At 39.7% G+C, this 14355-nt stretch overlaps 1 protein-coding gene across 5 annotated transcripts in view; it reads right to left on the reverse strand.

Annotated features, from left to right (window-relative positions):
- wdr7 (WD repeat domain 7) overlaps positions 1 to 14355 on the reverse strand; it is a 109563-nt gene that overhangs the window by 67912 nt on the left and 27296 nt on the right. For all 5 annotated transcript variants that reach the window (XM_088071495.1, XM_088071497.1, XM_088071498.1 and 2 more), the window contains 4 exons: positions 13654 to 13887; positions 12840 to 13133; positions 11695 to 11891; positions 5248 to 5345 (listed from right to left, as the gene is read on the reverse strand). In XM_088071495.1, coding sequence (XP_087927621.1) covers positions 5248 to 5345; positions 11695 to 11891; positions 12840 to 13133; positions 13654 to 13887 — 823 coding nt within the window. The remainder of the gene's footprint in view (positions 1 to 5247; positions 5346 to 11694; positions 11892 to 12839; positions 13134 to 13653; positions 13888 to 14355) is intronic.

Here is a 14355-nt window from a genome sequence, read left to right on the forward strand (position 1 = left end):
TGGGCACAAAAAACATTTGGTTATAGTTAGAAAAAGATCATATTTTGGTTTGAAATACACGCTTTTGTGGCATTTTCCCCTGATGAAAACATGGCAACGAGTCGCTTAAAAAAAACAGCAATTTTGGTGGCGATAAATCTGCTAGAAAAACAGCAATACCCCCCTAAAAAACAACATCTGGATGATACATTATCCACATTGTCTTCTTGGCGACACAACAGCCACCACCCCCTCCATACCTGGACGAAGTCAACTTTTATAAATTTTCTTTTTAGAAACGCTGATATGATACCATAAAATACACAAATGCAATGTATCCATGGTTTATAGAAATGTACAATGCCAACATTTTCTTCTGGTGAAGTTGCATGAAGTTCAACGTATGCTAAAAGAGAAAGGCACATAAATGTCAAAATATAGTAACAGTAAAACAAGATTTCTGAGCAAGAGCTTGGGAAAGAGATAAGAAAAAAATGTTGTTAGTTTGGAGATGAAGACCAACTGAAGTAGACAAAATTCCTGAACAGTTCGTCAAGGTTTCAGACTTCGGCACTAGCAAGAAATTAACCCATATTCTTCATCAACTATTTTAAAAAGAACACTAACTATATTTAGAAAAAGTTAGACGTACAGGTAAACTGTAGTAAGAAAACAGATTTGATGTTTATGCTTGGGCCAGAAACCTGAAACCTTTACACAGTGGAGATAAAACGATTAAGTATGTTGTGTCAGATTTTCACACTAATTTTCAGATTTCCATTAAGGGTGTTTGGCAACGAAAGACAGAAAACCCTGCTTTTCTCACAAAATTAAATCATGTCTTAAAAATAAAAGATTCAGTAATAACATTTCAACACAGTCAGAGACATAAAATTACTGTTCACACAACAAAACAGTCCGACTACAACAGAGAAAACATGTATCACAACAGGACGCAACAGTTACATCAGTTGGTGATAAAGAAAGAAAAAAAGGAGAGAAATAGTGAAAGTGCACAAATACAAAAGAGAGGATTGACTGAAAGAAATACTGAAGAGAGAAATGTTTGTGGGAACAGGCAGCAGGCTGAAGCCATGCAGTGTGGAGAGAGAAACAGAAGGGGCGAGAAAGAAACCAGAAAAGATAGACAGAGGAGATGGCTGAGGGCAGTCAACAGCAGATTGCCAGCACTGGCGTGAAAAAAAACCTCAAAGTTCAATGAAGATCTGCTGTATGAGGAGGTTAAATATTATTTTATCAGTTTAGGTTCTGGGCCAATGGCTGAGCTTTGCAGGAGAAGGCTTTACTGTCGCTGGTAACCAAAACTGCAGTTCCACTAACGGCCACTTGAGGCTCCAAATCAGAGTAAAACCTCAAAAAAAAGACCCCCGTCAAAATAAAGACACGTTTACAGCGTGGAACAAAAAATTGTTTTGGTCTCTATAGTTAATTTCCCTGTTCATGACAACCGTATCGGGGGTTGAATTTTTTATTACTCAGCCCTATACATTTTATTAAGGCTATGCATATACATGATTATGGTTTCTTTGAGTTAGGACTAAGCGATATGGCTTTAAATAAAATCACAATATTTTTAGGCTATATCGCGATATATATCTCAATATTTTGAAATCTACTACTACTGAAATACAAAATTATTAAAATAACTAAAGTTGCAATAAAGTGACTACTTTGACTATAAATTGTCACTTTTTTTTTTTATAAGCCACCAGGGTTTTGGTTGTCTCGCTCTCTTCTACGGCTCTCCGCCTCCCACAGTCACACAACTTTATCATATGACACTAGATACTAATGCAGTTTTTCAATAATTTTGTATTTTAATAGGTGAATGGACATTTAGAAATATCGATATATATTGTGTATCACGATATAGCCTTAAATTATTGCCATATCACTTAATTAATACAATGAACTCCTTTTACTGTAGGTAGAGTACATAAAAAAGGAATACCAAAATGCTCTTTAATTCTGTTAAAACTATTAAATTTAAATATTATATCAGGGTTCTTTAATGTTTTTAAGCCTTTGAGTCCTTGGCCAAAAGAAAGGCAAAGACCCCCTGCTATATGTCTAAAATTAAGATTCATATTAATCTGGGCCTGTAACAACACACTGGGAAACATACCTTTTTTGTGCATACAGTACTAAGATGTTTAAAATCAGCATTATTCAGATTCATAGTTACATATTATGGATTCAATGGCACCATTCAGCTTAAAACCTATGTTGTGTACTGTACATTAAATGGGTTGATTAATTTGTTTGTTTGTTTTTTTTTATGAATGGGCAGATTTATCTTTGCTAATATTATGTCAGATTTTGCAGCCCCCTGCAGCATCCCTGAGGACCCCCTAAGGGTCCCGGACCCCCTGATGAAAACCCATGTATTAACCATGACAGAGGTAGTATACTACTACTAGTATAAGCATGTGCATGTAGAGTACACGTGTTGCTTTAACATCTTAAGTTGTCCTTCCATGAACATTTCCTCTCTAAAATTATACAGATTTTAGGCGTTCTTGGGTCCAATTTTAGCTGTTGTTGAGTCCCAGCTCAAAGCTTTTAACCCTGGAAAAGAAACATCAGCACGCCAGAAAAAAAGATGATATATAGCAAGATCTTTTAAATCTCATCTAGTCTCAAAAATAATTTAAGTGTGAGTAATGTTATTATCAACAGAAATGTACAAAAATAAAACCCATGTTGAAACTTTAATTATCCTTTGTTGACAGTCTTAGAAACAACAGTATTTGTGGATGAAGGGCCCAAAATAGGGAAAAATAAAGATGCTTTTTGAAAAGTTTTCTGAGTGAGTGTGAATATGACAGTAGCTGTTAGATGTTTTTAGGTACGTTAAATCGTGTGCTCTCTCTGTTAATCTCACTGTAAATGCTGCAGTATATTAGAGGGGCCTCCTCATTTATTTCCATGTGAAAAGCGACGGTGAGCAGGGTTAACAGGGCTCTCCTTCACAAAGCCCCAAATACGCACACACACACATACACACACACACACACACACACACACACCCGGCTGGAGTAGCCGGCTGAGCAGAGGTCACGGCCGAGCGTTCCCCCTGAATGGCGGTGAATAGGCGTGTGGCGTGAATAAGTCCACACGCTTGTCACGCTTGGCCTCCATTAAGGCGTGACAATAGCACCAAAACCCCGCCTACCCCCAACACCCGAGGGTGCCACCCATGGCATATGTATGTGTGTGTGTGTGTGTGTGTGTGTATACGTGTGTGTGTGTGTGTGTGTGTGTGTGTGTGTGTGTGTGGTGTCTGTATTCACATAGACTAGATTTTTGGTGTGTATTTGTAGGTAATGAGGTTGCTGTAGTGTGGTAGGTAGCTGTATGTGTGTGTGTGTGTGTGTGTGTGTGTGTGTGTGTGTGTGTGTGTGTGTGGTAGGCAGATGGTGACGGCTGGTTAAAACGTCTCCTGCAGTGAACCAGAGCAGGTTTCTCTCTGCAAAGAAAACTTTTTTTTTAACCTTTACTGAGTGAAATCCTCCTTTCTCCCTTTTACTGTTTTCTTTCTTTTCTGCTGTATTTGTTCTGTCATTCACTTCTCTTTCGCTGTCACCATTAAAATCCACTGTAGCTGACCCATGTGTGGCTTAAAAAAACAGCTTACCCCCAAATCCTCTTGCCTGTTATGCTATTTATCAGTGTCGAGATTTGGTGTGAGCTGCCGAGTGTCTCTCCAATATAATGGAACTAGACGGCACTCGGCTTGTGGTGACGAAATAGACCAAAAACATTGATTTGAAAATCTCGAAAGTAATGTCTCTTTCAAGAAATCATGACCTGGTTACTCAAAATAATCCATAGACCTTGTTGTGAGCACTTTCATGTAGGTGTATGTGTATCATCGTGCAGAAGGGAGCGTGCATTGCGGACTAACTACACCAACAATGCATCATAAACTAAATGCACATTTTTCTGACTCTAGATATAAAAAAAGTACTTTTTTTAAATGACATGCTCCTCGTGGGTTTGTTTCTATGACAGGGCAGCCTCCTCCGCCTCACTGTACCAGAGAGCAGCGTGCAAGTGAGGAGCACTCACTCTGTAGCAAAATCTGGGGACCGAAACACCCCAGAAGCACACTGACTGACACAGAAACAAGAAAAGTTGACTGCTCAACTTGAAGAATCTCAGTCATCTGAGGGGTTTCTGACTGATGATTTAAATCTTTACATCTAAATTTTTCGGGCACCACAAGCCGAGTACGATCTCGTTCTATTATATTTGAGAGAAGGCAGACATCTCTACAGACAATATCTGCAACACTCAGCAACTCACACCTGAACTATCTTGACTGATAAATAACACTTCAAATAAGAGGAAAAATACTGAATTTGGGCTGATCTGTCCCTTTAAAACTACTGACTACAGCTACAGAAGTGCCAAGTAGAAATTAAATCAAATCTCTTCCCTGCAATTCATACTGGAAATATGCATACCATAATATTTTCAACAAGTCTAAACTAAGGGACAAAAACAGGTTTGTCACTGCCTTCCAATAGAAGTGTTTTCTGATCTGGTGCCCCTATCGTCAATACAATCTTATCACTTGCTTTTCAGTATGAATCTTATAGCAAAAACTGAGGCCCTCTACTGTAGTGGTCCCCAACTGGTCCAGACATGGGGTCCAGATTTCTGCTTAGTCATTAGTTTAAGGTCCATACATTATAAATTACCACTTATTCAATTTTGTTTCGCAAAATATAAACCACATGTTGGCTTAGAGCACAAAAATTAAAATAAATTGTTAAAAAAAAGTAAAAACTGGAAATTCATGTTATTACAAAATGAAGTGTGATTTTTACAAACTTGTGACCCAGTGACCCACCAGTTAGGAACCACTGGTCTAAGTTAATGTGCATCAGCCTCTCCCCTCAAAACCATTAAACTGTGTAAGTACAGACTGAGCTGTATTCACAAGGCACTTTTTACTTTAATTTTAGGAAAGAGGTGACAGGATGCAAAGCTGCAATCGGAGGTTTAATCTGCAGCTAAAGTTGGAACAAAAAAAAAGCAGTACTGCCCTTTAACGACCTGCTGACCTGGGAAACAGCAGCAGCTTCCTCCTGTGATATTTCGGGGATTTTTTCTACAACTCTCTGTGGGTTTTATTGCCGGTGGGCTGCATTATCAAACCACCGCCTCTCCTCCCCTCCCGCCCTCCCCGCAGGGCCCTGGGGGTGTGTGAAGCGAGCGCCCCCCTCCTTTTGTAGTTACCTTGTTTGATCTGGGCCTGTAGCGCCGGGTTGGAGGGCTGAGGGGGGGCAGCCACCGTCCTGCGAGGAGTCTCCGGGGTTCCTCCTGGTCTGGGAGGCCTGGAGGAGGATCACAAAGAGGGGGCCATGAAATATTAAAGGAGCAGGGAGGAGAGAGGAGGGCCAAAACACACACACACACACACACACACACACACACACACACACACACACACACACACACACAGAAACACATACATATATAACAACAGGAGTTCACACAAAAAATGTTTTTATTTCTATTTCCTGAAACCAAATTCTTGAATATCGTGTGCATGTGTGCGTGCGTGCGTGCGTGCGTGCGTGCGTGCGTGCGTGCGTGCGTGCGTGCGTGCTCTCAGGCTCCAGCCTATTGAATTCTGTGTGGAGGACACCGTCCTGACTCTGAACAGACTGGAGGCGTCTAACTTTCAGAGACACACAAACACTTCCAATAAAACAATCAATGCGGTGATCAATGGCGGTCGCCAGGCAACAAGCACTGCCAGGGAGCTCTACAATTGGTAGTTAAAAATGCCCAAAAATCTACTGCAGGGACATTTTGAAAGAAATACATCACAAGGACAAAAAAAAAAAAAACGGGAGCGATGAGGGCCAAAATAAATCAGAAGTGAAAAACGGGAAGGAACCACGGCACTTGTCTTTAAGGAAAAAAATACCTTTATTACACTGGCAGGGTCTAAAAGTAGAACATGATTAAAAACTATGGCTTCTTCGATGTGTTTCGACGTGCAGGAAGAAGTTTTCTTCCTGAAGAAGGCTGGATGCCGAAACGTGTCAAATAGCAACCTTTTTTTAAAAATTTTTTTTACCTCTTTCTAAACTTGCTATGTGAAGCACTTTGTGAAGCACTGATATATAAATAAAGTTTGGTGCCAGCACACACACACACACACACACACACACACACACACACACACACACACACACACACGATCATTATAATTATTTTATTCTTTGGAGAAAATCCAGTAAAAACCATTCAGAGCAACAGAGCACATGTGCACCTGCAAGCCCCCTCACCCCGCTCCACTCTCTCTATCACACACACACACACACACACACACACACACACACACACACACACACACACACACACACACACACACACACCTGCTCTCACTGCTTTTCACTATCACACACAAAAAAACACACTGAAAACCCCTCACCCCTCTCTCTTGTACACACACACACACCTTTTTGTCAATGTGGCACGCTCAACACAAAGAAACACACTCTCTCTCTGACAAGCGTGAAAATTATGCCAAACAAACTCCAGTAAAACCAATTTATCAACAATTAATCTGATTCTGGAGTGCAGTTGAAGCTAATATGTGTCTTCAGGAGTCAAGAGTCTAAAAAAGTTTTTTTAGTACAAAACTCTCTCTCTGTGTTTTCACAGAAAAGCACAAACTGCACCAGAAATTCACAATAACCAAACACATTAAAAGTAATTTGAGACATTTTAGGGATCATTTTTTGAATTGTAACAGTCCACTAAACCTACTTTATCTCCTCGGACCCCATGTGTTTATGTCATATTTGATATCAGACTCTATCAGGCTGAATAAATTCGGTCTGCGCTCGTCAGTGCGGCTCACGATGTTATCTGAGCGCTGCTTTCTGTATCTGCATGTGTAATGCCTGTACAGAAATGGGGTTTACAGCTGTTATCTAAATAAAATCTAAATCCACCCATTTCAGTTGATTCAATTCCAACCAAAGAATCCCTTCGATATTCAGGTGAGATTGGACGTTCAGAATCGAAATGGTGAATTAAGCGTCTTCTCTGACAATTCAAACTTGACGTATTAACGTGGAGTTGTAGGACAGAGGCCGATGATGTGTGTTTATTAGAAAGTGAAAATAAACCCACATGCATGTGTGAAGATGATGATTAATTTTTAAATGTGTCCATTGTGCCAGCTTCAGGGTTTTTTTTTTTTTGCAAATCAGAGAGTGTCCTCACCAGCTCTGCAGGCTCACAGTGCAGCTCATGTTATTTTAACTGTAAATCTGTGGAAGAGGACAAAAATAAAACTCCACATTTTCAAGCTCTGTCCAACAGGAAAACAATTTATCTCTTCAGAACAAAGAGAAAAAGACGTGTTTCCTGTACTCAACCTGCTCAATGTGGAGACACTCTTCATAAGAAGGGAAGAAGGATTTTGGTATTAGGGCTGTCACCAAAAAAATATTGCAATGATGATGGCAAGCAACCACTATGTTCAAGTTTTTACTGTTTTTCATGGGAGCACCTCGTGTTTGCACAATGCTAAATGTAAGCAGCATGGCAAGACACCGAGCTTCTGTTCTGCTCTGAATGCCGCAAGTTTGACTTTTTTTTCTGGTTGCCAAGAGATAAAAAAAAATATTCAACTTTGGGCAAAATGCTGCAAACCGCTTGTCACTGTCACTTTTTAGTCAGCAATCCAATAACAGAGAAGGAAAGGCCATACCATCAAGACCAACCATAACATCACTAAAGAGCAACAATGGAGGAGTAGTGTAGTGTCTGTACTCAGTCGAAATGTCTGAGAGGCGAATGTTATTTTGTAATTATTAATTATTAGTTGACAGATTATCGACCTGGCCACTTATTGCAAATTTCTTCATTGTGGGACGAATAAAAGATTATCTTATACTATTGGGGCCAATATTTGGCATTCTGACTATTATCTGTATAAGTGTTTTATTTTAATGGTCACCAGTAAAATAAGTTTATTCAAAAGTGCAAAGAAAGTGTGAGCATGGGAAGCAACTTTTATTTTGTAAAACCTCAGGGAGCTATTTTTATTCATTCATTTTTTGTCTAAATTTTCACTTGACTTTTTTAAAAAAAAGTTGCTGTGAACTTGCTGCGATGTAAAAAAGTTCAGTTTTGATTAAACATTTGCTAAATGGCATTTAAACAAAGTTTTGTGTTGGAGTTTGTTATATTCAAAATTCGAAATTTATAGACAAATATTTTAATTTTTATGGTAATACTGGTTACAAATATTGATTACTGGTCTCATTAACAACTAATAATCAGTATCGTATTGGAGAAAAAGAAAAACCAATATCGGTTGACCTCTACTGGCTATACTACATACATACATACTAGTCCGAGCACATTATTTTTGGGCATCGAATGAAGAACTCTATTGGTGAAAGGTTCACTTTCAGGGTACTGGTATTGGTAATGTTTTAAACAATACTCAACCCTAGCATTTTTATAGTCCTAAACTTCAACATTTTTAAAAGGAACTGCTAATATCTTGACTTGCAAAATTATTTATTAAATTATCAAACATAATGTGTCATTAATGGCAAAAAAATATTTCTTTCTTGCCACTGAATACCGTATATATATATTTTTTCTGAAGTCCCATGGTGGTCTTTCAGAAATGAAGGACTTCACCTCTATATAAGTAGCTATTTTTTATAGACTAAAGTCAGAAAAGCCAAACTGGTTTTGTGTTTTTCATGTATATTTCTGTCTGAGTGAGTCTCTCAAAAACAGGACTTCCTGGACTCGGTCCACAGAGGAGCTGAATCCCTCAGCCAGAGCTGGTGGAGGCGGCGCTGTTGTGGTTGTTGTGATGAAATACTAAAACACTAAGAGTTTGGGAGCACTTCTTTTCAAACTCCAGCACACAGGGAGGAAGCTTTCCTACTGTCATAAATGTAACATTGGCAACATGAAAAAGCCAAAAACCCAAACACGGTCAAATATTCAGGACCGCGGGTTCGGAGTGTGGAAGTGGAGACAGCCAAAGAGAAGACCCTAGTTTGAGTTTTATAAAGAAGTCTTCAGCTTCCTTCTGCAGCTGCTCAATCACCTCCTCTGATGTGGACAGGCCACAGAAGAGAAGTTCTGGGTTTTTGAGAAAGTAACAACCAGCTTTGAAAAGTTTTCCAGGCTGCGTTGGTGTCCTCTGTCCTCCTGCGGAGGTGATCTTTGTTTCTGATGTTCTGGCTGTTTGAAAACACAAACTTTCTCATCGTGTCAGACTGAGCAAATCGGTCAGTACGTGAACACCATGTCTAAAAAAAGTCTAATTATTGTCTCAGTCTGACTAAAACTGGCCTTTTAAAATACACGTTAACATGTTAGTCCGGCTGAAATCGTACTAAATGGAATTTCTCGAAATGAGACAAAACACACCCAGATAATCCGACTCAGTCAGACTTTAACTGGACTAGGTGATAGGGACTGTTCGTTACTGCTGAGGGGGGAAGGGCTGCTGCAATATGGGTCATGCTTTTTTTTTAATGTAAGCAATGAGGAGTGACTTGTGTTTTTAGTTTTGGTTTGGGGGAGGGACATACAACTTGAAAAGGTAGTATTTTATATCTATTTTAAATTTAAAAAAAGTCACACCCCAGCCTCCCCTCCCCCTCCGATAAATAAAGTACAGTCCCACAACAAATGAAAGCTAAGCAATAACCTGCTGTGGACGGGGCTGCAGCAAAACATACTTTAGCCACAAAAAAAGTCAATATCAGTTTAAGTGTTTACTATATTTAAATATTTTCTCCTCTTAACCGTCCACAACAGCTGATGGAGGCAGCGGTAGAGCAGCAGCTTCGCCGTTCGATGGAGTAAAATAACTGTTTTTGTGTTTTTGATGTAACGGCTGCCTAACAACAAGGTAAAGTGGTGAAAATATTCTAAATAAAGCCAACGCTTAAGCTGATACTGATTTTTTTGAGGCGGCTTAAAACTAATAAATGAAGGCAGAGTTTGCTGTTTGATTATATTCAGTCATGATTGTGGTTCTATATCAAAGACTGTATAAATAATATAGATTTAAAGCAACTAGCTGAAAGAGGGCAGATCTCCACCCGCTGTGGAGGAGTCAGACATAAAAAAGACGTTTAGTTTTGCTATGATGGAACAAAAATATTGGTTTCTCAACTAGTTACTTTACTACTAATGTAAAGTAACGTGATTCCAGCATGTTTTAGTGCCATTTAAAGAGTTTTAAGGATATTTTTATTATTATCAAGAAAACACCATGAAATGCAATCATTATTTTGGCCAGGATAATCATGGCATAAAATTTCATATCGTCAAATGCCAACCTGTAATAGATGACATAAGGCTCGTAATCTACGTTATTTTGTTGATCACTCGAGGTCCCTATCTGCTGGTTAAGAGGAGTCAGTAGTTAATGATGGTATGAAATGGTCAATGAAATATTTTGGGGTTTTTTTTGTTTTTGGGGGAGGAAAAAAGTAAATCACCACAAGCAAGAGAGGTCCTTGAGTCTACAGTCATAAATATGCACAAAAAATATTACTCGACTACCTGCAGACACACACACACACACGACCTAATGCACGTTCAGCTCCAGGCGTAATAAAAATCAGACGAGGCTGATGAAAACAACCATTTCACCACCTTTCTCCCTTACACAACTTCCCCTCTCGTTGGCGGTGTGTTTTCCTCTCTGCCTCCCCCCCGCCCGCCCTCCCTGCAGGGTTATTCTGTGCAGGTCTGACGAGATGATGAAATGTTGTGTTGGTGTTACAGCAGCAGGACCTCGACCTCCGTGTTAAATCTTTCACGGCACAATGAGAGCTCAGACAGACTAAACAATCAGCCTCACACACACAAACTTGACAGTATTTGAACTTCAGCTGCTGCAGGTGTTGCTGTGTGTGTGTGTGCGTGTGTGTGAGCAGCGTCGGCCCTTCGTGATCAGAATTCAGTTTCTGCTTGTTCGGGTTGTTATTTTTGTTTTTCAGCTGGAATCACTGATGACAGATCGGGTTTTTCTGCCCGGTGAATTCAGATATGTTGACCTCAGGTTAAGATTTTTTATGGTTTACATACATCTACACTCGTCTACTCTTTGAAACCCGAGCAAATAGGCTTGATTTCTTTCAAAAACAAAGCAATGAGTAACGTATAATGAATGGCCCAAAAATTAGCAAGCAATTCGTAAAAAAAGTTAAAAGAAAATTATCAGAAAAATAACCAAAAAAAAAAAGTTAAAAAAAAATAATGAGAGCAGAAAATGACAAAATGTGGAAAAAAAAAAATTAAAATAAAATAAATATATTTTTTGTAAAATAATTTTAAATATATACTTAAAAAAAGTTTTCTGGAACTTTTTTTCCCAACTTTTTGGATATCTAACGATCTCTGTAAATGGACCACATTGATCTCTAAATATGGTCACATCTGGTTCCAAAAACCCAAGATGGCAAGAGCCAAAATGCCAAACTGGAGGCTTTAAAACAGGAGTCCACAAACCAATGTGTGACATCACAGTGAGTCAGTTATCTTATACAAACTCAGTAATCTCAGTAAAACCTCTCAGCTAAATTTAAAAAAGGTAGCAAAGCATACTCAGAAGTTGTACGTCCGCATGCATGCGTGTGTGTGTGTGTGTGTGTGTGTGTGTGTGTGTGTTACCTGACTGGCGCTTTCTTCATGTGCTCTCCGACGAAGGTGGCGTTGGTCATTCCCATCAGAGTGTTGGCCAGTGAGATGACAGACAGCAGGTGCTGTGTGGTGACGGCCCTCGACACGCCGTACGTCCCCTTCCCCACGATGTCGGTCAGAGTCAGCTTCAGACCCGTCGCCAGGGACAACTGCCGCAGCAAGGACTCCTGGGAAACAGAGGCAGACAAATAAATGACGGACCCTGAATATACCAGTGTATGGTGTAAAACACTGCATACTGTAGACCAGGGACACTAAACTTTGCACACTAAACTACATGTTTCTAGGATTTTAAGACATTTCTAGGATTTTAGGACACTTCTCGGGTTTTAGAACGTTTCTAGGTTTTTAGGACGTTTCTAGGACTTTGAGATATTTCCAGGATTTTAGGAGATTACTAGGATTATATAACACCTCTAGGATTTTTGGACATTTCAAACATTTTAGGACTTTTTGGGGATTTAAGGAATTTTCTAAGATTTTTGGTAGGATTTCAGGACCTTCCTAGCATTTTCAGGACATTTCTCAGATTTTACGACATTTTTAGCATTTCAGGACTTTTCTAGAAACTCAGGACATTTTTTTGATTTTAGGACTTTTCTACAATTTTAAGACACTTCTAGGATTTCAAAACATTTACAGGAATTTAAAACGTTTCTAGGATTTTTGGACATTTCTAGCATTAAAGGACGGGTGTGCGTCAAACCTTCCACTGACATTTTTTTGGTAAACATTGTATTTATCATGCTTTTTTTTTCTCTCTGGCATCTTATGTATACTAAAAGTACAAAAAATGAATAAGAAAATGTTTGGGGGGCCACCTGGCACCTTATCGGGTGCCAGATTTGGTCTGCAGGTCATAAGTTGAGTTTCACAGCTGAACACTGTGTGTGCTGTCAGTTCCCACTTCCCTGATTTTAGAGAAGTCTGAACTTTTTAAACAGCATTGAAAAACCTTCTCTACAGACAGATCTGATGCCCGGTGTATTAACTTGCTGCTTTTTTGAAACTCAAACATATATTCCTGCTTCAGTATCTTGTAACATGGAGGCTGATACAGGATTGTTTAACTTGTCAGGTTTCAGAGGTTTTAGACTGTATACACAGACTCGTACCTTAAATGTGGGCAGCATGAGGGACATGTGACCTCCTCTGGAGATCAGGCCGAAGGAGATGGGACAGTGCGGTCTGAGCATGCCCAGTCGCTCCAGACAGATGCCGTCCAGCTGCTCGTTGAGACCCCAGGCGTGCAAGCAGGACATGAAGAGTTTGGCCGTGTCCATCGTCAGATTGTACTCCAGCAGACTCAGAGACTTGGACTTCTCCTCCCGCCTCCTCATCTCCTCCTCCTCCTCTTCATCTTCATCCAACAGGTGCTCCTTGATGGTCTCCTTCATCGTCTCCTTCACCTGGTGTGGACAGGAGGAAGGTTCAATAAAAACTAGAAATACCACCTCACCGTTGAATTCCTTCATGGTCAAGTGACAGTTTACATCCATGAAAACACTGATGCTTCACGCACGTCTTCATCAATCGTCACCAAGTCAGTATCTGAACTAATGTCTCCCTTCTGCTCCTGAGTTATGACGCTGAAAAACGGCCAGAAAAGTGTTTTTGCAGAACGTTATGATGTCACAGTGAGACTCGGGGTTCCCACATGTTTCAGTGCCTAAATTTCAGACCTTTCTTGAGATATTGCTTTCATGAGAATAAGACGCGGCCTTAACTTTCAACCTGTGACCACCAACATTTAATCAGTTTACAACTGAGCCCAAGTGGATGTTTAAGCCAAATTTAAAGAGATTCCTTCAAGCTGTTTTAAAAATAACATAACAAAATCAAAATAAAAAAATCAGATAAAAGAGACTAAATAAGATCCTGAAAATATTAATATTATATTTTTTAGCGCTGGCTCCTGTGTTTACAGACCTGTTTGAAGATCTTGTTGGCGAGGAAGGACCCGCCCTTGTCGGCGCCCGCCTGGCTCTTCTGCAGCGTCTCCGGAGACACCAGCATGGGGTTCGGTCTCTGGGCTTCCTCCGTCAGCAGCTGGATGATCACCGCCTCCACGTCGAAGAACAGCACGTGCATGTCGGGGTCCGTCAGGTTGGTCTTCATCGCTTGGACCACCAGGGCATTATGGGAGTATTTTGGCAGGTTGCCCTGGAGGATAGAGAGGATTTTACAAATTAACACTTATAGGTGACAGTAATAAATAAACTTTGTGCTCACAGTGAGTTTGGTTACGTAGAAAAAGTAAAATATTGAGATTTAATTACAGTCAGGTGGGTTTCACAAGTTTCTGTCCTCCTGACTTCTTTTCAGATGGATTTTTTTGGTAAGATTTTTACATTTTTATCACATAATCTCACAAATTAAGGAAAAAACATTAAACAGGACAAAGACCCTTAACAGAGACCTTTAACGTCAAAACAAAAACCATTAACACGTACGTGTAGTTGTGTTTGTAATTCACCTGGATTTTACACAGTTTTTAATTTGTGTGCAAATAAACTCAACTATGCATCAAGAATATTAAAATATTTATTAAATAGCTGTACAAACGACTCCGCACAGATTACACGGGTTGCAGCTACTGCAATAGTGGGCGATTCACACTTGCATTGAAGA

Source organism: Plectropomus leopardus, chromosome 20 (genome assembly GCF_026936395.1).
Source record: "Plectropomus leopardus strain MGB_pleo_1.0 chromosome 20, ASM2693639v1, whole genome shotgun sequence".
Lineage (NCBI taxonomy): Eukaryota > Metazoa > Chordata > Actinopteri > Perciformes > Serranidae > Plectropomus > Plectropomus leopardus.